The following is a 21,604-nucleotide window of genomic DNA, read 5'->3' on the forward strand; positions in this document are numbered from 1 at the left end:
AATTCGGTAACCAGTTTATGATGCAAAAGGAAGGGAAGGGTGAGTTAAATAACCCTCAGGACTAATACTGTTTGAAAAACAAGGGGACAGGAATAGGGAGTGTGTTCAAAATTCTCTTTTGGCTGTTTTTTTTCATTAAAATTCAGTAACAAATTCATCCAGCTCTCTAGTTTGTATAATAATAATAATTAATTATGGGGAAGTGGAAAATTCAACAAAATTTCATGTTTTTTTGAGGTCCAACTTTTATAACTGAACAAATGTTGACTGAGTCCAGTGGGGGTTGTTGACAGGAATACGCGCCCCACTGCCTTCTGCTGGGTGGGAGCAGAACTGATCGAGTCAGTGTCATAGACCCTCTGTAGCTCTTGGATCCCCCTTTAGCTCAAGTACTCGGGACCTGCAGGTTTTGGAGTAGGAGGAGCTAGGTTCTAGCCCCCACAAGTGTAGATTTATCACTGAGCAGGGGAGGGCAGATCTCAACCTGCTCTTCCCCATGATGCTGAATTCAAACACTTCTGAATGCAGTGATGTGGCCTCACAGAATTTTTTTGCACCAACTCCTGTAGCACCTCCTATGGGTGGATCTCCAGCCCTCCTCATTCCTGCCTGCACCCGCCAGCCTTTCGCCCCGCCTCACCTTCACACAGGGTGGTAATTCCGTGTAGCTCTCCCCCCTCATCCTTGCAGGGGAAGCACCACTGGGGTGGGCACCTTGGCACCTTCCAGGTAATGGGCGTTTGGTTTCCTCTCTGCCGATTGGGTGGGCTCGCTGTTCCGCTTGCTCCGGCTACAGCAGACGGAGAAGTTAGCCACGTGGCCAAACACTGGGCTCGATCCTGCTCTTGCTGAGGTCAACTGGGAGGCCTAAGTGACTGTCCCCCCCAGAGGATGAGAACCTCTAGCAGCAGCTCATGAGATCACAGTGCCCAGCTCCTTGTCAGCGCTCCAGGTGCTGGATTTGGCACAGTCCCTCAGTCACAGTTCAGGGCAACTGCACCTGCATTCCCCTCCGTTGCCTTGATAAGGCAGCTGGTCCCCCAGCCATCACCTCTCTTGGGCGGAGACCCACATCTATCTCCCTCCTGCCTGGGGTATTTCCAGGCTGCAGAGTTCTCTGCCTCCACTGTGCTATTCTCAGCAAGCCTAACCAGGCCAGTGCCTGCGCTCTGCTATCTCTCCAGAGGCTACAGACAGTGTCATTGCCCACAGCTAGAGGTCACCACCCAGCTCTTTCTGAGCAAGCATGTTTATTCTGATGGTAAAAGCATCACGGAGAAACCATACAAAACGCCTTAAAAGACCCGATGCACATGCTCATAAGCTTCCCAGTGATCACCCCAACTCCAGGCAGCACTGCAGCAGGAGTCAGCCCTTCAGACCCCACCAAGGGGTTTTTCTGTGGGCACAAGTTCATAACAACCTCAGCCCACAAAAAGCACCCCTCTGCTAGGTGAGCCTTTCCTTTATCCAGCCTGGGCCATTGATCTCCAGGTCAGGGAACAGTAATCCATAAACACTGGTCCCTTCCTCAGCTTCAGAAGGCTGGGGGCTCCATACAGGGGCAGGGAAGAATCTGCATTCACATCCTGCTCTCCGATGTTTCCCAGGAAATGCTCTTCACATACATTATCCCAAAAAACCATTCACGTCTGCCACATGGTTCAGTACAGTCCTTGGTCTCCCAGGCCCCAGTAACACAGAACCTTTGCATTTCATACAATGGCCTCCAAGGATACTTCACTTCATTCAATAATGTTTTTCCAAGGATGTTGCAGGAAATTTGCACATCTGTCACCCTCCATCAGAGAAACCAGCTCCCTGCTAACTGCTCTGTGCTGGGCATGCTCCTGGGAGCAGGCCAGGGCTCAGGCCTTGACCATCTCTGGCTGTTTGTCTTGCTTTGCTAGGACCTCACCATGAAAACCGAATTAGAAGCCGTGAATGGGAAGAAGGTCCAGGCGCTGGAGGTGTTTGCACACGCCCTTCGCTTCTTCAAGCAGCATGCCGTGCAGGTAGTGGGGGAAAGGCCTGGGAGTCAGCTGCAAATCCCAGTGGAATCCCTGCCGGTTGGGAATAAACCCCAGCAGAGCTGGCATGAGCCAGGGAAATCACCCTCCTGTGGATTTGGCTGCAAGCTCCAAGGGGTCCCAGGGGACGTGCCAGACAGAACTAATCAAGAGATGAGCAATAGCTGTCCCAGGCTAGGATGCTAACTCCGACGTCAGGGTGGCAGGAGTTTGCCCAGGGACTAGCGAGCCCAAAAGGGGCTGCTTTGCCCTCTTTTGTGTGAACTTAGTGTGGGTGAAAGGTGCCAGCCCATGGAGGAGATGCAACAGACCCAGTGTCAGGGCAAGCGTCCCCCACCCAACACAGCTTTCACCCGGAGCTTCAGAATTCAGCAGGGAGTTCTTTCCGTGACCCATTCATTCCATTAGCCTTCCTGCCTGACTAGGAATGCTGCTTTCCTGGGCCAAGAACTCGCCTGTCTCCCAGTACTGCACCCATCCCAGGGCCGCCTCCAGGCACCAGCGCAGCAAGCAGGTGCTTGGGGCGGCCAAGGGGAAGGGGCAGCACTTCATGCTCTTCGGCGGCAATTCGACGGTGGGTCCCTCGATCCCTCTCTGAGGGAAGGACCTGCTGCTGAAGTGCCGCCGAAGAAGAAAGCGGTGTGGTGGAGCTGCCACCCATGATCATGGCTTTTTTTTGTTTTCTGCCGCTTGGGGTGGCAAAAACCCTGGAGCTGGCCCTGACCCATCCAGTGGCACAATGGCATCCATGGGGGAATTCCTTCCTGACCTGCCCATAGGCCATCATTGTATGCCCTGAAGCATGGGGTTTGGCTATCAGTTTCTGCTTCTTTTACAACAGGAGCTGAAGGACCAGTGTCCATCTTTGCAAGAGAAAGATGCCATCCGCTGGGTGATTACAGTGCCTGCCATCTGGAAACAGCCAGCCAAGCAGTTCATGAGGGAAGCTGCATACAAGGTGAAGTGTCTCATGTCGGTTCTCTTCCTGGTTTTGTTGGGTTTTCCAAGGATTTGTAGGATTCTTGTAGCCAGAGATTTATTAGGTCCCACCTTGTCCTGTCTCCCACTCCTGGGCCAGGGCAGGTGTTTTTTTGCAACGTCCAATCTCCTCTAACCCGTCTGGATATTTTTAAAGGTTATGTTCTCCAGAGAGCTGTTTGCATTGGGTTTTAATGACCCACGTGGCAGGGACTAAAGCCATAAGTAGCGTGCAGTCCATTCTCCAAGCCTTTGTCCAACCTAGCTCATGTTAATGGAGTTAGTCCTGTACTTGAAGAAGGAGCAGCTGGTGCTTGTAGTGCTGAAGACTCCAGGGTCAAACCCTCCTGATGGCCTCTGGGGGAAGGTTGCAAAAGTAGAACCTGGAGTGGAACTTGAAAGCCTGCTCGCAGATACTTGGGACGAGCTGCCTCTCATGCAAGCGGAGTGGAGTCTTTGATGCCTCTAGCATCTAGGGGATAACAGTCTACTACAGCTTCCAGCCAGAGGAGTTACTCCTTTACCTCAAGCAGTGGCGTTCATGCTTTTAGTGGTGTAGCCTCCATGTTCAACGAGCCAGGCAGGATCGTGACACTTGCCCTGTCCAGACACTTGTAGGCTATTATCACCCCCTCGCCCATTAGTCATCGCTCAACCCAGCGAGACAGTTACAATCTTGCCTTCCCTGCCAATCCATGATGGAGTTTGTCACTTCTTTCTGAAGTCCTGTGTCTCTAGAAGCTGCTCAGGCAGGGTGGTGCCGTCAGAGGTGCCACATTGCTCAGCTGGGGGTTGTTGTTTTGTTTTTTTTCTCTCGTCTTCTTGGGGGGCACCAAAAACATTTTCTGCCCTGGGCCCGGGCTGCTCCAGGAGTAATTTTCGGGGACCCTGATGTGCAGCAGAGTGGGGGAGCAGCTCCCGCTGGTGAACACGTGGGCATTTCTGCTGGAGCTGGGCCGAAACAGCGTGCCCTGGGTGTCCCCAGCCTCTGTTTGCAAGAAGCCAGGAGTGGACGCCAGGGAATGGACCACTCGATAATTGTCCCATTCTGTTCGTTCCATCTGAAGCGCCTGGCATCGAGCATTGTCAGAAGACAGGATATGGGTTCAGATGGACCATTGGTCAGACCCAGTGTGGCTGCTCTTCTGTTCTGTAAAACTAGAACAGGCATCTCATTAATGCTCCCCTCCCAGCAATCGATCCCTCGCTGAGAACTCGTCATTGAGTAAATCGGATCACATATTTTGGTTCTGCTGGCTCTTTGGTCAACGCGCAGGCTGATCGACAGGCTTTCCGGAGGGCTCAAGCAGCCACTTCTAGGGTGGAATGTAGCAACGCGCTGCAGTGCTGCACGACAGTTTAGTCCAGTGGCTGAAGGACGCAAGTCGAAACCACTGGAGTAATCTAGAGAGGCAGAATGGACTAGGGCCAAGGGACCTCCAGTGACCAAGACTTTGATTCCCCAGCTCTTGAGAAAGAGTCCAGCACCCTCTGGCTGGTCCTGGGACCTTGGTTTGGAACTGACCCGCAGAGCCAGGGGCTAGCACTTCGCAGGGCCATTCCAGCACATCCTTCTGCGTTTCCTTCCCCCGTAGAAGATAATGACCCTTCAGGGGCTCGTGGATGATTTGATCCCAGGGCCTGCCAAGCTGCTTGTGGCTTGCTCCAAACTGCTGCTTCAGCTGACTGGGTCTTGGCTCCTGGAGAGCGGATGAGAACACGGGTCTGTGCCGGGGCCAGACCCGTCCCCTCGCCGCAGATCGGTTCTGCCCCGCCCCTTGCAGTGTTGTTTCACAGCCACATCAGCAAAGGAAGTGAAGGCCAGAGGTGGGGACGGGGAGATCTGCTCGCAGGGAGAGCAAGGGGGGAAGGGGAGGGGAAAGGAGGGGGAGCTGGGGGAAGGAGAGAGCGACAGACCGCGGGGGATTAGGGGTTGGGCGTCCCTGGGTTTATTAGCTGGCTACAGCAGGGTGTAACTGAGGCTGAATAAAGCAGCGTCGGACTCCGCCAGGCTGGCATGCAGAACGCAGCGGGGGCAGGAGGAACGACGCCTGCTCTTAGACCAGTGCCGGTGCCCAGGCAGTGGTTTGCCTGGCAGCTCTGGGCTCCTCTTTCTCCCAGACAGGGAATGGCAGGGACACAAAACTTACTGCTGGGTTCAGCGTCTGACGGGAGTCAGACCCCAGGATCTGCCCCATGGCACTGCCCCTGCTGCTGGTCATGGGATCTGCCCCACAGCACCCCCCTGGCAGTGCATCCCTGGAGCCTGCCCCATGGATGTCCCTCTGCTGCTCTTCATGGGATCTGCCCCACAGCTATCCCTCCACCACTCATCATGGGACCAGCTCCACGGCACCCCCCCAGCAGCCTATCCCCAGGGCCTGATCCACGGAACTCCCCCAGTGGCTGGTCATGAGACCTGCCCCACGGCTCTCCCCCTGCGGCCTATCCCCAGGGCCGGATCCACAGCACCCCCTTAGCGGCTGGTCATGGGGCCTGCCCCATGGCTCTCCCCCTGCAGCCCATCCCCGGGACTTGCCCCATGGCTCTCCCCCAGCAGCCCATCCCCGGGGCCTGCCCCACGGCACTCCCCCAGCAGCCCATCCCCAGGGCCTGATCCACAGCACCTCCCCAGCAGCCTATCCCCGGGGCCTGATCCACAGCACTCCCTCAGCGGCTGGTCATGGGGCCTTGGTCATGGGGCCTGCCCTATGGCTCTCCCCCAGCAGCCCATCCTCGGGGCCTGCCCCACGGCTCTCCCCCAGCAGCCCATCCCCGGGGCCTGCCCCACAGCTCTCCCCCTGCAGCCCATCCCCGGGACCTGCCCCATGGCTCTCCCCCCGTGGCTGGTCATGGGACCTGCCCCATGGCTCTCCCCCTGCAGCCCATCCCCGGGACCTGCCCCACGGCTCTCCCCCCGTGGCTGGTCATGGGACCTGCCCCATGGCTCTCCCCCTGCAGCCCATCCCCGGGACCTGCCCCACGGCTCTCCCCCTGTAGCCCATCCCCAGGGCCTGCCCCACGGCTCTCCCCCTGCAGCCCATCCCCGGGGCCTGCCCCACGGCTCTCCCCCTGCAGCCCATCCCTGGGACCTGCCCCATAGCACCCCCGCAGCAGCCTATCCCCAGGGCCTGATCCACGGAACTCCCCCAGTGGCTGGTCATGAGACCTGCCCCACGGCTCTCCCCCTGCGGCCTATCCCCAGGGCCTGATCCACAGCACCCCCTTAGTGGCTGGTCATGGGGCCTGCCCCACGGCTCTCCCCCTGCAGCCCATCCCCGGGACTTGCCCCATAGCACCCCCGCAGCAGCCTATCCCCAGGGCCTGATCCACGGAACTCCCCCAGTGGCTGGTCATGAGACCTGCCCCACGGCTCTCCCCCTGCGGCCTATCCCCAGGGCCTGATCCACAGCACCCCCTTAGTGGCTGGTCATGGGGCCTGCCCCACGGCTCTCCCCCTGCAGCCCATCCCCGGGACTTGCCCCATAGCTCTCCCCCAGCAGCCCATCCCCGGGGCCTGATCCACAGCACCTCCCCAGCAGCCTATCCCCGGGGCCTGATCCACAGCACTCCCTCAGCGGCTGGTCATGGGGCCTTGGTCATGGGGCCTGCCCTATGGCTCTCCCCCAGCAGCCCATCCTCGGGGCCTGCCCCACGGCTCTCCCCCAGCAGCCCATCCCCGGGGCCTGCCCCACAGCTCTCCCCCTGCAGCCCATCCCCGGGACCTGCCCCATGGCTCTCCCCCCGTGGCTGGTCATGGGACCTGCCCCATGGCTCTCCCCCTGCAGCCCATCCCTGGGACCTGCCCCATAGCACCCCCCCAGCAGCCTATCCCCAGGGCCTGATCCACGGAACTCCCCCAGTGGCTGGTCATGAGACCTGCCCCACAGCTCTCCCCCTGCAGCCCATCCCCGGGACCTGCCCCACGGCTCTCCCCCTGTAGCCCATCCCCAGGGCCTGCCCCACGGTTCTCCCCCTGCAGCCCATCCCTGGGACCTCCCCCACGGCTCTCCCCCAGCAGCCCATCTCCGGGGCCTGCCCCACAGTTCTCCCCCTGCAGCCCATACCTGGGACCTGCCCCACAGCACCCCCCCAGCAGCCCATCCCCGGGGCCTGCCCCACAGCTGTCCCCCTGCAGCCCATCCCCGGGACCTGCCCCATGGCTCTCCCCCAGTGGCTGGTCATGGGACCTGCCCCACGGCTCTCCCCCTGCAGCCCATCCCCGGGGCCTGCCCCACGGCTCTCCCGCTGCAGCCCATCCCTGGGACCTGCCCACAGCACCCCCCCAGCAGCCTATCCCTGGGGCCTGATTCACGGCACTCCCCCAGCAGCTGGCCATGGGGCCTGCCCCACGGCTCTCCCTCTGCAGCCCATCCCTGGGACTTGCCCCATGGCTCTCCCCCAGCAGCCCATCCCCAGGGCCTGCCCCACAGCTCTCCCCCTGCAACCCATCCCCGGGACCTGCCCCATGGCTCTCCCCCAGTGGCTGGTCATGGGACCTGCCCCACGGCTCTCCCCCTGCAGCCCATCCCCAGGACCTGCCCCACGGCTCTCCCCCTGTAGCCCATCCCCAGGGCTTGCCCCACGGCTCTCCCCCTGCAGCCCATCCCCAGGGCCTGCCCCACGGCTCTCCCCCTGCAGCCCATCCCTGCGACCTGCCCCATAGCACCCCCCCAGCAGCTTATCCCCAGGGCCTGATCCACAGCACCTCCCCAGCAGCCTATCCCCAGGGCCTGATTCATGGCACTCCCCGAGCAGCTGGCCATGGGGCCTGCCCCACGGCTCTCCCCCTGCAGCCCATCCCCGGGACTTGCCCCATGGCTCTCCCCCAGCAGCCCATCCCCGGGGCCTGCCCCACAGCTCTCCCCCAGCAGCCCATCCCCAGGGCCTGCCCCACAGCTCTCCCCCTGCAGCCCATCCCCGGGACCAGCCCCATGGCTCTCCCCCAGCGGCTGGTCATGGGGCCAACCCAACGGCAACCCTCTAGCAGCTCATCCCCGGGGCCTCCCCAGTAGCTGGTCATAGGCTCCCTGCCCCCCCAGCAGCCTGTCCACAGGGCCCATCACGTGGCAACCCTCCCAGCCGCTCCTGGAGCCCAGAATCCCATCTCCTCAAGCAGCCAGTGGCTGGGGCTGCCAAAGGCAATGCAAAACCCCACAGTGCAAGGAGCGTTGTAGCTCCTGTACCACAGGCCAGCCCAGGATGAGCCAGGGGCCTGCAGCACTGAGGGGATAGATAGAGCTAGAAGGGTGTAAAACCTCTGGCTTCAGGGCTTAAGCCAGTGTCTGGGCATTAGGAGTTAGACTGAGCCCCTCCTGGAGGCAGAGTCCCCCACATCGGCCTGCTGCAGGGTTCGTGCTCCTTCCTTTGAAGCAGCTAGTGCTGCCCCTGAGAGACAGGGGACTGGGAGGGATGGATCCTGGGCTGGTCTAGGCTGGTGATTTCCATGTTCTTTAGAGCATGGGCCTCTACTGTTTGAGGTAAAGGGGTAACTCCATTCACTGGCAGCAGCAGTGGGCTCTTACCCTCTTTGGCAGACCAGCAACTGGGGGGAACATTAACACACATACTGAAATGGAGGGCTACACAATATTGTCCTGTGGGGGCATTAACGCCTGGCTGCAGCTGCACTCATGAGGCCTTGGTCTGGTGTATCCTGAATAGCACCGTTCTAGATGTAGATCTTATTCCCGTCAATGGCTAACCCTTGTGTTTAGAAAATGTACCAACTTAATTTGCTTTGTCCCCAAGCCTGTCCTGCAGCAGTGAGTTCCACAGGTCAGCGATAGGCTATGAAACCCACAGTGAGATGGGAAACATTAGCTGCCCTGGGGCCCACAGGGGCAGGGAGGGAAAGGGGCAGGAAAAGCAGGGGAAACCCTAGGAAAGAAGGAAGGTTCTTTGATTCATAACCTGAGCCCAGAAGCCTTCAGATCGGCTCAGTGGTTCACCACGCTGATGTCACAAGGCAGGGCCCTGCAGGGAGCATGCACCCACATGGAACCCCCATGGGTCAGATAACCAAGCCGATCATCTCTGCCATCACACACAGCCGGCGGTGTGATCTCCTTATGCAGCCGCTTTCTCTTCGCCTACCCGTGTAACCGCCTTGTGTCGACTCTGTCCCTTGCCTTCCCGTGCTCCACAGGCCGGCTTGGTTTCCCCCGCAAACCCGGAGCAGCTGTTGATTGCGCTGGAGCCAGAAGCAGCCTCCATCTATTGCAGAAAGCTCCGCCTCAATCAGCTGATCGACCTGAGCTGCAAACCTGTAGCCAATGGCCTCGCCTCAGAGCTCTCCATCAACTCCAGCTTCAGGCAGGGTAAGCGACTGCTGTACTATGGGCACCTCGTCTGAGGATCCGGGGACAGCTGTGCCATGGGGCAGGCCACAAGCAGAATGAGCTCGCTGGCCCCAGCCCGAGCCGTACAGACTGTGTGTCTGTGTTGTACAATTCAGCACTACTGGCTGTCTGGGTTCAAGAAAGTCCCCCGGGGAGACTAGCAGGGTCCTGCTGATCCCGGCGGAGGGTGATGGAGGGTGGGGAACAGCAGGTGGACCTGCAGCTCCGTGCTGTGATGTGATCGCACAGCAGTGGAGGGGTCCCAGGATTGGAACAGCAGGGATCTCAGCTGTCTGGGGGGAGCTGCATTGGCAGAGCTGGTGGGGGCACCGCAGGCGTAACACAGGGTGCTACAGGTCAGGATGTGGGGTGCCGATGGAGCAGTCTGAGGCACTTGCTGTGTCGCCAGGGGCGCTAGCTACACCGCCTGGCTGGATCGCGGACCTGACGGTGCCCAGCCAGTTCTCAGGCCGGGCTGTGGCAAGGAGCAGTGGTTGAAGTTCTCACATGTGCCTTTCATTTGGGTGTATTGATGGAACAGCTAGTGAAAGAGCAGTTATTCCAGGGGGCTTTGGGGAGATGTCAGAAGCCGCTGCCACCTCCTGAGCTGTTTCCTCTGCAGTGTTGCAGCAGGTCTAGGCTGGAGCTTGTCCCAGGCCAGCCTGCTGAAGGCTGCTGGGCAGGGGCTGGTTTGGGATTCAGGGCCAGAACCGGTCTCTCTTTCTCCAAAAACACCCCTAGGCTTGCCCAGCCTGCATGTCTCCACTTAATGGAGCCCCATCAGCATCGCCAGCTGTGCCAGTCTGTTCTCTTCTCTCAGTCCCGTCTCCCTGCCTCTGCAGATTGCCTGCCCAGAACCCTTTCCCCATTCAAATCCTTGCTAAGACTCACTTCTACCACCAGGGGAGATCTGACTCCCCTCCACCCTGGGCTTTCCCAGGGCACTCCTCTGTGCCCATCTGGTAGCCTGCCAGCTCTTTCCACTGGCTCATTCTGTGGCTTGTACAATGCAGATTCGTCATGAATGATCTGGATAAAGGGATAAACTGTGAGGTGGCAAAATTTGCAGATGATACAAAACTGCTCAAGATAGTTAAGTCCCCGGCAGACTGCGAAGAGCTACAAAAGGATCGCACAAAACTGGGTGACTGGGCAACAAAATGGCAGATGGGAGTCAGTGTTGATAAATGCAAAGTAACACACATTGGAAAACATAATCCCAACAGTACATATAAAATGATGGGATTTAAATTAGCTGTTACCACTCAAGAAAGAAACCTTGGAGTCATTGTGGATAGTTCTCTGAGAACATCCACTCAATGAGCAGCGGCAGTCAAAAAAGCAAACAGAATGTTGGGAATCATTAAGAAAGGGAGAGAGAATAAGACAGAAAATATCATGTTGCCTCTGTGTAAATCCACGGTACGCCCACACCTTGAATACTGCGTGCAGATGTGGTCGCTCCATCTCAAAAAAGGTACATTGGAATTGGAAAAGGGCAACAAAAATGATTAGAGGTATGGAACGGCTTCCGTATGAGGAGAGATTAATAAGACTGGGACTTTTCAGCTTGGAAAAGAGACAACTAAGGGGGAATATGACTGAGATCTATAAAATCATGAGTGGTGTGGAGAAAGTGAATAAGGAAGTGTTGTTTACTCCTCATAACACAAGAACTAGGGGTCACCAAGTGAAATTAATAGGCAGCAGGTTTAACACAAACAAAAGGAAGTATTTCTTCACCCAATGGACAGTCAAAACAGGGTTAAAAAGAACTAGATAAATTCATGGAGGACAGGTCCATCAATGGCTATTAGCTAGGATGGGCAGGGATGGTGTCTCTAGCATCTATTTGCCAGAAGCTGGGAATGGGCAACGGGCTGGATCACTTGATGATTCCCTGTTCTGTTCATTCCTTCTGGGGCACCTGACATTGGCCACTGTCAGAAGACAGGATACTGGGCTAGATGGACCTTTGGTTGGATCCAGTCTGGCCATTCTTATCATACCACATGATGATGATGATGAAAAGCCCTGGCTGGGATGATTTAGTTGGGGGTTGGTCCTGCTTTGAGCAGGGGGTTGAGCTAGACACCTCCTGAGGTCCCTTCCAACCCTGATATTCTGTGATTCTATGATTCTATGAAATTCTTTCCATTCTAACAGTAACCCAGGAAGAGTTTGAACAGCAACTACTAAAGTTAGTTCTTTTTAAATCAGCTGGTCCAAATAACTTGCATCCAAGAGTGTTAAAAGAGCTGGCCAAGGAGCTTGCTGGTCCATTAATGCTGATTTTCAACAAGTCTTGAAACGCTGGGGAATTTCCAGGGGACTGGAAGAAAGCTAATGTTGTGCCAGTATTTAAAAAGGGTGAACAGGACAACCCAGATAATTATAGGCCTGTCAGCCTGACATCAATTCCAGCCGAAACTACAGAACGTCTCATATGGATTTATTAATAAAGAGTTAAAGGAGGGTAATGTAATTAATGTCAGTCAATATGGGTTTATGGAACATAGATCCTGTCAAACTAACCTGATGTCTTTTTGATGAGATTACCAGTTGGTTGATAACGGTAACAGTGTTGATGTAATCGACTTAAACTCTGTAAGGCGTTTGACTTGGTACCATGGGACATTTTGATTAAGAAACTAGAATAATACAAAATCAACCCGCCATACATCAATTGGTTTAAAAACTGCCTAACTGATAGGTCTCAACATGTAACGGTAAACAGAGAATCATCACTGATTGGGTGTGTTTCTAGTGGGGTTGGTTCTTCTCCCTGCACTATTTAACCTTTTTATCCATGACATGGAAGAAAACATAAAATCATCGCTGATAACGTTTGCAGATGATATAAATATTGTGGGTGTGATAACTAATGAATGGGTGGGGTCAGTGATATAGAGAGATCTGGTTTAGGTTGGCAAACTGGGAGCAAGGAAACAGTATGTGTTTTAATATGGCCATGTGTAAAGTCATAGATGTAGGGAAAAAAGAAGGAAGATCTTAGTTGCAGGATGAGGGATCTATCCTCAGAAGCTGTGACTCTGAAAAACACATGGAGGTCAAGCTGAATAATCAGCTGAACGTGAGATCCCAGCGTGAAGCCGTGGCTGAAAGGGCTCCTGATTCATTTGCTGCATAAACAGAGAATAGTGAGTAGGAGCAGAGAGATGATTTTCCCTCTGTATCTGGCACTGATGTGACCATGGCTGGAATCCTGTGTCCAGGTCTGGTGCCCACAAGTCAGGAAGGCTGTTGATAACTTTGAAAGGGTTCAAAGAAGAGCCACGAGAATGATTAACAGATTGGAAAACCTGCCTTGTGGTGAGAAACAAACCTGTTCTGTTTAGCAAAGAGTAGGCGAAGGGGTGATTTGATCACAGTCTAGAGGTACCTACATGGGAAACAGAAATTTGATGTAGGGGGCTCTTCAAAATAGCGGACAAAGGTCTAACATGACCCAATGGCTAGTAGCTGAAGCTAGACAAATTCCGACTGTAAATAAGGCACATGTTTTTAACAAGGCGGGTAATTAACCACTGGGACAGGTTGGAGTGGGGGCTCCATCACTGACAATTTTAAAATCAAGATGGATGATTTTCTGAACAATCTGTTGTGGTTCAAACAGGCATTAATTCAAGGCCTGTGTTAGACAGGAGATCAGACTGGCTGATCACAATGGTCCGTTCTGTTTGAACTGCCAGCTCCAGACAAATCATAAGTGATGCTAGTTCTGGATGTTACACCCGACAGTGCGCGGGACCAGCTAGAGAGAGAATCCCCCCGAGTGACTCTGAGCTCTGGGGCTGGGAGGTGTCGTTAGTTCACTGGTTTTAGTGCCCACAGCCCCCAAGCGAGATCAAGACCCAGATGTGCTCGCAGTGTGCAGACACAGATGTAGGCTCGCTCCCTGCCCCGAAGAGTCAAAGGCCAGACACAGCAATGGAGTCTAACCAACACATGGGGGCACAGGCCAGGTCCGGGCCCAGTAGTGTGGTGGCTAGGACTCATTTCAGAGAGAGAGAGAGAGAGAGAGAGAGAGTGTGTGTGTGTGTGTGTGTGATTAGAACAGCCCGACTGGGTCAGACCTAGCCCAGTATCCTGTCTGCCAACAGTGGCCAGTGCCAGGTGCCCCAGAGGGAATGCACAGAGCAGAGCAACGATTGAGTGATCCATCCCCTGTCACCTGTGTGTGTGTGTGTAATATGTCCATGTTGTACATGGAGAGGTGTATAGATGGGGGTGCTGCATGTATACGTTTTGCTGGGTTCCCCCCAATGTTCATGTCTGAACCCTCTCTACCCAGTGGCCCCCAGCCTCGCACACCCCTCCTGGCTGAGTCCTTACTGCATCGCATCAGCTGGGGACCAGCAGCGTTGGGTCACGGGCTCGGGGCAGGAACAGGTGCTGGAGGTGGCCATTGGCAGGGCTGGGGCGATAAGGGCGGGTGAGCTGGGCAGGGCAGAGCCAGGAAGGGCCCTGAGGGGGCAGATGAGAAGCTCCAAAGATGATGGGGGGGAGATGGCACAAAGGGGTTAGGAGCTCTGCAGAAACCCTGTTCCCATGGCACGATGGGCCGGATCCTGAATGGTAGCTGTGGCCACCGAGGATCAGGCCCGTGGGTCACAAACCATGGCCCCGGGTCTGTTTCCTGTCAAGCTCCATGTTGCTCTGAAGGCTTCTGCCCTTTCTCGCCTCCCTCCCACTAGCTCCAGAGACCCGTTGGCATCAGGCCTTATTGCCCTGGCACCAGAGGGACAGTCACTGGCGAAACAGTGTGTCTGTGTTTGTGTGTGCGTGTGCGTATGCATGCGTGCGTGCATCTGTGTGTCTGTGCATGTGTGTGTGTTTGCGCATACGTGTGTCTGTGCATGTGTGTGTGTTTTTGAAAGGCAAGAGCTTTCAGAGCCCCCTGTGGCTGCAGGGAAAGTGTCTCTCCAAAGCAGCGAGTGGCCCCTCTGGGAAATTAGCCGCAGAACCAGCCCTGTTTCCTGAGCTCGCTGAGGCCGGGTCAGAGGGTTCCCGTATCAAAACAAAGAATAATCCTAACAATTTCAGTGTGCGAGGGGGAAGGCAGCCCCATCTGGTCTGCATTACGGGCACTCGGCTGCTCTGCTTACAGAAATCCCGCAGCTCAGTTCTGTTCTGACTGCCTGGGCTGAATCCTGTGTGTAAATCCAGAGGAGCTCAGCTGCCTTTGTTGTGGATTTACACTGGTGGAAGGGAGAGCAGAATTTGGCCCTTGCTGGTCACAGAAAAGTCCAAATGTTCTGGCTGATTTCAGGCTGTGTTTGGGAATGACCCCCTCCCACCTCTTCTCTCAGGACTTTATTTAGGTGACACTGTCTGGTTTGGATTCCTGGACAGCCTGTGCAGCTTCCTGGGTGTTCAAAGTCAGATCCACGACCCTGAACTCCTAGCAAGCTGGAGTTTGCCAGGTCCAGCTCGCCAGATCTGCTCAGTGTAAATCCCCAGCCACTCCATCACGTAGCTATCCCGGAGATGAGCCTTAGTCAGGTTTAGTGTTAGAGAGACACCCACTGGGTGAGTCTGGATTTACACTACAGCAACGGAGATCAGAATCTGGCTCCAACCCCGTGGCAGTCAGTAGGTGATTCCGGATTTACCCCAGGATAACAGGGATCCAAATCCAGCCCTGGCTCCACTGCAGTCCTGTGTAGCTGAGACAGAATCAGGTTTGTCCTCAGGCACTGCAGTAGGGCCAGACACTGAGGTTACTAATCACAGAGAGTTCTGCAATTTGGGCCACCTCTCCCTTCCCCAGTGCGGCTTGCAGAAAAGCAGAGAACGTCTGGGACGGTGCCCCCTTCTGCCCTGCATCCCGCATGGCCTCTCCCTCATCACCTGCCAAGAGGTGCAAGCTGGATGTGTGCATCACGGCTACAGGCTCTGCTCTGGAACCAGCTGGCCGGTCTCAGCCCAGTGGGCCAAGTGTCTACAGCACTAACTGGCCACCTTGCTGGAGAGAGGCATGGGCTGACTAGGCCCTTCCCACTCCCAGAGGCCGCCCCTCTGCATCAAGCAGAAGATGGCATGTGAGGAAGTGACCCTGCCCTGCCACTGGCCTGCTGTATGTTCTCTGTGGGTAAACAGAGTCACCCAAGGCTGTCCTCTTTGCTCCGAGAAAGCAAGGCTGCGGCCAGCTGCAACGGAGGCTGCACTCCATTCCAGGAGTGCTTTGGCCAGGCCAGGCCTGTCTCTGTCTGGGGACGCTAGGCAGCACAGGCCATGTTAATCCAGCGCTGATGCTGCAAGAACCACAGGGTCTGTCTGTGTCCTGCAGCCCATCCTCCGCTGTCACATCAGCTGGGTCAGCAGCACTGATGTCAATGGGAGTTAGGCACCTGAATACCTTCCAAGGTGCTGGGCCACAAGTCACATAAACTTAGTGAGTGCCACCGGCATGACTATAGTGTCAACAGCGTGGGGTGCCCGCGTGGCTAGCTCAGCCCACAGGACATTAGCCCACCTAGGCACGAGGGGCCATGCGGGCTGTTAAGTGTCAGCCCTGTCTTTGCGATGGAACCAGGGAGGGTTTGTGCTGCAAGGCAGGTGCTGTTTGTGGGCTTCTGTATAAACCAGCCAGATGCAGGCGTCTGGCCTGACCAGAAGGTGTCATTTGACAGGGAGCACCAGGGTCCATCACGTGACGGAGGAGTTTGTCCAGAGCTGTCCGATCCGTCGCGCCTTCTGCCCAGCAGCTCAGCCAGGCTCCTGCTCAGCAGTTCCAGGAGTTTGTAATAATGTCCCTCTCTCACAGATGAGCTCAGAGCAGGTTAGAATATTGCTGTGCTCGTCTGCCCAGCCTCACTGGGGCTGGATGGTCGTGTGGTGGAGGTACTGGCCTGGGACTTGGGAGACCTAGATGTGATTCTTGGCTCTGCCCAAGACTCCCTGTATGACCTTGGGTGAGGCACTTAATTTCTCTGGGCCTCAGGTTCCTCATCTGTAAAATGGGGATCATGATACTGCCTCCTTTGAGATCTACCAATGAATAGCGCTAGAGAAGAGCGGGGTGGTGGTGTTAGCTATAAAATGGGAACAATCATTCTTACCTACCTTTAATGCCTGTGAGATGCTGTAGTCATGGTGGCCATCTAAACAGCTAGCCCTGTCCTCCTTCTACCGATGGGGAAACCGAGGCACAGAACAGTGGTGCTACTTGCCCAGGGTCACCAGCTGGCCGGTTTTGTGTCTTAACCACAAGATTTCCCCTCTTGTTGTACAATCTCCAGCTCATCTATTCGCCCAGCTTCTGCCTTCCTTCTGCTTGGTTCATTTCCTCCAGAGAGCCTCTGACTGGTTCTTTGACAAACTGCATTAGAGAAGCAAATATCCTGCCTTGCGCTAATATCTCCAGACACCTGGTCGGCTTTGGGCAGACAAGAGCTGTTTTCCTAGTCAAGAGATGAGTAATTAAAGTCTCCCACGGTCATAACCCTCTTTTCTTACAGGTCTTTCATCTGTAAAAACATCTCTTGCTCTCCTCCCAATCTGCCCCAGGGGTCCCCACAGCCACCCCTTACTTTCCTGTTTTAAATTTACAGCTTAAACTGTCTGTGTCTCAGCTAAGCCTTTGGCTTCCATCTGCCTGCTTGTGTTTGTCCCTCTCCCTCTTGGCCCTTGGCTTTCATGTTCCCCTCACTAAACTCAGAGCCGCTGAACTTTCAACCTGTTTTTCAGGCGCAGTCACACCACAAAACATTAGAGCAAATCCTGAGCTGTCTAGGAGCTTCATAGTTGACACCAGGGCCACTGATAACTTCATAGCAATACTAGGGGCAGATCCCAGGTTCCTTGCTTTAAAAGCCTTGGTTAAAGCTACTTGCGCTAAAGGAGAATCTCCGCTAAGTATAGAGGATCTGACACACGGCTAAGCAGCTCTGATTCCCTCCAGCAGAGGGAGGTGCTGCTTAAACACAGTTCATTGCCCTGGGTTCCGCTGCAGGCTCTGTAATATTTACCTCCGAGGAAGTACCCTAGCTTAGGGTGACCCAGTAGCACGTGTGAAAAACCAGAACACTTCTTTTTTCGCGGGGGGAGGGGAGGCGTAGTTGCATATATAAGAGAGCGTCCCTAATGTCAGGATGTCTGAGATCCCTGCCCTAGCTTTACCCCAGCTGGAGAATCATTGCTCGGGACACTGGGGACAAAGCAGACGTAAATGGTGACTACAGGGTGAGGGTTTTGACAGGTGTATGTTGGCGTTGCCCCACGGACGGATTTACCCTAGCCGAGCATCGGCCTCTAGACTGTAAGATCTTGGAGACAGGGACCTGTCTGTTCTCAGCGTACCTGGCTGCTATAGAGTTAATAGAATAATAATGAATGAATGGCAGTAAAGGTATCGCAGAGAGATGTGGGCTCAGTCCAGCCCCACAGGTATGTTTCTTCCCTATGATCCATGTCTCCGTGTCACAGAGCGAGATTTTTTTGTGGGGTAGGAGCACTTAGCGACAGGCTGGTTCGTGTTTGTTGCATCCTTGAGCAAAAGCTGGTGAGCTAACAGGGAAAGGCACATCCCAGTGAGCTGAAAATAGATCCAGCCCCACCCTGTCCAAATATCTCCCCACCCTTCCTGGCCTCAGTGACCAAACACATCTTGCCCAGCCTGGCTTTGTATCTAGCATCTTTGTTTTTCCTCCCGGCCCAGTGTAATGAGAGATTCAGGGGTGGGGGAGAAACTCCACCCAAAAGTGACAATCAACCCGGGAACAACATGGGAGCCAAAGCGCCGTCCTGTCCACTCCGCTCCCGGGCGGTGGGGAGGGAGGTGAGGTCAGCAGAGAAGAGACGGGAGTTGAGCCAGTGCTGGCTCAGGTCAGACCTTACAGCTGAGCAGCATGAAGGCTGGGAGCCTTCCCAGAAAGTGCCGGGGCTGGTAAGTAGGTGGCCCATGTCCCCCTGTCAGTATTGACCCAGTCAGTACCTCACCAAGAGGCTAGGGGGCGCTGGGTGGGTGATCAGTAGGGGGCGCTCTGCCCTCTGAGTCGATATTCAACCGGTGCCCGCACATGGGGCGCGGTATTGCTCAGTCGATCAGAAGAGAAGCTCTGTTTGCCCAGTGTACTGGGCAGAGTACCGATTGGGGCAGACACAATGCAGGGAAACCTCCCCCGCACCACAGCTCTGCTGATGCCCCTCAATCCCAACCCTCCAGCCCCCCCGTTATTCCAGTCCTGGCCTTCCCACATACAGCTCTGCTGATGCCCCTCTGTCTCAGCCCAGGCCCTCCATTATTCCAGTCTTAGGGTCCCACCACCCACAGCACCATCAGTGCACCTCAATCCCAGCCCACCGCTCCCCCATCCGTCCAGTCCTGAGGTTCCCCCCTCAGCCAGTGCAAGCCCAGCCCTGGGTTCGCCCCCTGTTCGGCCGGGCCCTGCAGCACTGCTTGTTCTTCTGGTCTGACTCCCCCGAGCTCTGCTCCTGCACCTCACCCTCAGCTGCGCGCCTGCAAAAGAATGGGAGGCTGCAAGAGCTGCAAGCACCTGGGCCCTGAGTTCATCCGGAAGGGCCCAGTCCTGCTTCGGAAGTCACCAGCCGTTGTACCACAGACTCCATTGGGAGCAGGAGTGGGCCTCCTCTGGAGAGGTGCTGAGGCTAGGGGCCATCTGGGCAGAAGCTTGAGGTTCCCATGCTGCCGGGCAGAGCCACTGGAGCTGTTGTCCCAGGCATGTAGTCAAGGTCAGACCTCCACACATCCTGTCCGGCTCACAGCCGCCCCCCGTTGCCCCGTGTCCCTCTCACACCCGATCCCTTTGCTTTCTCCTCGCAGCCAGAGAGCAGCTCCGGCGTTCCCGGCACAGCAGGACCTTCCTGGTGGAGTCGGGGGTAGGCGAGCTGTGGTCCGAAATGCAAGCAGGTAGGAGGGGCCGTTTGCTCATGAACGGGAAGTAGGTGGGGTGGGGCCCATCGTAATGAGCCGAAAGCAGAGCCCACCATCTCGGGGGACATGGGATCTGCTTCCAGGACCCCCGTGAGCACAGGTTCCACACCCTGGTCACACAGCCAACCACAGCCCCCCCCTTAGGATTGAACACAGCTGTTAACTGACTGCCATCTCTCTGACTAAGGCCCTGCCACAGCCCGCATCACCATAGTATCTGGGAGCTTCCCACTCTTTACTGGACTTACCCTCACACACCTCTGTGAGGCCGGGCCGTGTGATTATCTCCATTGCACAGGTGGGGAAACTGAGGCATGGAGCCATTACGTGACTGGCCCCAAGTCGCACAGGACACTGCGCCATCCTGTAATGCTGTCAGCAGTCCCTTCCTGCCCTGCAGAGCCCAGGTCAGGACATAGGGGCTACCCTGTGTGATGACACTAGGCTGGAGGAGAGAGAGCCACCGGGTCTCTCTCTGAAGCCGGCAGCCTGAAGAAAGAATCCCCTTGATATTAGCCCACTCCTGTCTCTTCTCCACTGCAAACCAACACTGCATTTCCCCCTGCTCTAGCACCCTTCACCAGAGCTCTTTATACACAGTCACAAGCTAGTGTCTCTGAGGGCAGCGGTGTCATCCCCAGTTTACAGCTGGGGAAACTGAATCAGAGAGCAGAGAAGTGACTGGCCCAGACGAGAGCCCTTTCCTAAGGCCTGTGTCCTACCCACTGGAAACAGCTAGCCCAGAAGACGAGCTGGACCGGAGATCCTGGCAGCCGCACGAAGCGACCTGAGCCGCAGCGCCTCCATCCCTAGCAACTCAACCGTGCTACGTAATTAACGATTCCTAACGCTCATCAGCCAAGGACCGCGGTGCTCGGCAGCGCAAGGCCATGAGCTCCCACCTGACAGCTGGGGAAGTGGGAGCAGGGCAGCTAGAGGCATTGATACTGCAGGGCCAAACACCCCCTGAATCCTTGTGTCCTCGTAACCCAGGTGCTTACGAAAGGGGTCCTGCCAGCAGGGCTGCCTGTTGGCTGCATTGCAAAGCTCCCTGCCTGAGCTGTGCCCACCAAGCCCATATTGGCACAAACTGGCAAGCCTTGCTGGGTTCAGTGGCCAGCTTTGGACCTGCTGGGCCTGTTCTGTCTGAAGCCCAGCGCCTCCAGTAGACTTGCCAGAGTCGGGAAGGGAGTGTGGGCTACTGGTCAGAACACACTGCCGGTAACGACGATAGCACTGCAGATGACTCAGTGTATGTCCTCTGTGAATCATTTCACCGCTCTTGGCCTCAGTTTCCCCATCTGTACAGTGGGGATAACAGCCCTGCCCTGCCTCCCAGGGGTGTCGGGAGCTAAATCCATCAAAGACTGAGGTGTTCAGCTGTTACTGTAATGAGTGCCATAGAAAGACCTTAAATAGATTTGCTCTTGGTCCCACAGTGGGTCCACAGCAGAGCTGGGGTCAGCACCCAGTCTCCGGAGTCCCAATCTGGTGCCCCGTCCACATGCTTCTCTCCCTTCGTGTCCTAGGGAAGCTGGGTGGGGGCATATTCAGCTCTCAGCTCGCGCTAGGCTGCACCCGGCTTCGGTGAGAGCAGGACCCTCATGTTCTGCTTTGGAAGGTTTTAAGCTGCAGGAGCTGCCGCCGGCGACATGGGGGGCTCCCAGGCATTTGAGACCTACCACTAGGTCAGCAGCGTGTCCCGCCCGAGGAATGAGGCCATGGCCCCAGGTGAGCCCTTGATGCCAGTTACCAACAGAAAGGGGGCAGCTCCTCCCTGAAGCCTGCTCTCTCCACCAGCCTTCCTGCCGGGCGAGCCCCCGCTCAGGGGCTTGGCGATTTCCCTTGTTCTGGAGGAACTCGGAAGGAAGGGCTGAGGTCAGCTCACTGCCGGCAGGAAATCGCTCCTTACAGAGCATCTGGCCAGCTCGCAGGCCGCTGACGTCGCTCAGGAGGGAGGCTTTGGCTGTCCCTGTGGTGGAGCATCGGGGGTTGTTTTTGGGGTTGCCGGGTTCAGTGAGGATTAACCGTCGGGGGCCTACAGGGAGCGGTCACTGGCTGGCGGTGACAGTGCTCTGTGTTTCTGCAGTCCCTCCCAAGCTCCCTGCACACGCCCGGCCTGTGCGCAGGGAAGAGGAGCAGGATCAGGCCAAGAAGCGGCGCATGGGGGGAGCGTGGGGGGACGCCCCTGGCTTGGAGGGAGCTGTCTCCAAAGGTGTCCAGCCCGTCGGGCTCGGCAGCGCAGGCTACAAGCAGCAGCCGGGTGGATGTCACTGGCGAGCTTGGAGCCCCCTGCAGCCTGCGGGAAAGTGGCACACGGGGAGCCCAGCCCCACA

General features: G+C 56.2%; 1 protein-coding gene across 2 annotated transcripts in view; it reads left to right on the plus strand.

Moving 5' to 3' along the window:
• Window positions 1-21,604, plus strand: part of HSPA12B (heat shock protein family A (Hsp70) member 12B) — a 192,136-nt gene that overhangs the window by 25,603 nt on the left and 144,929 nt on the right. For both annotated transcript variants that reach the window (XR_012656011.1, XM_032762446.2), the window contains exons 6-9: window positions 1,911-2,015; window positions 2,872-2,988; window positions 9,157-9,328; window positions 19,158-19,244. Coding sequence is in view for 1 of the 2 variants with exons in the window: in XM_032762446.2 (XP_032618337.1) it covers window positions 1,911-2,015; window positions 2,872-2,988; window positions 9,157-9,328; window positions 19,158-19,244 (481 nt within the window). In the remaining variant the exon portion in view is untranslated. The remainder of the gene's footprint in view (window positions 1-1,910; window positions 2,016-2,871; window positions 2,989-9,156; window positions 9,329-19,157; window positions 19,245-21,604) is intronic.

The sequence above is a fragment of the Chelonoidis abingdonii genome, chromosome 5, assembly GCF_003597395.2.
Source record: "Chelonoidis abingdonii isolate Lonesome George chromosome 5, CheloAbing_2.0, whole genome shotgun sequence".
In the NCBI taxonomy this organism is placed as follows: Eukaryota; Metazoa; Chordata; order Testudines; family Testudinidae; genus Chelonoidis; species Chelonoidis abingdonii.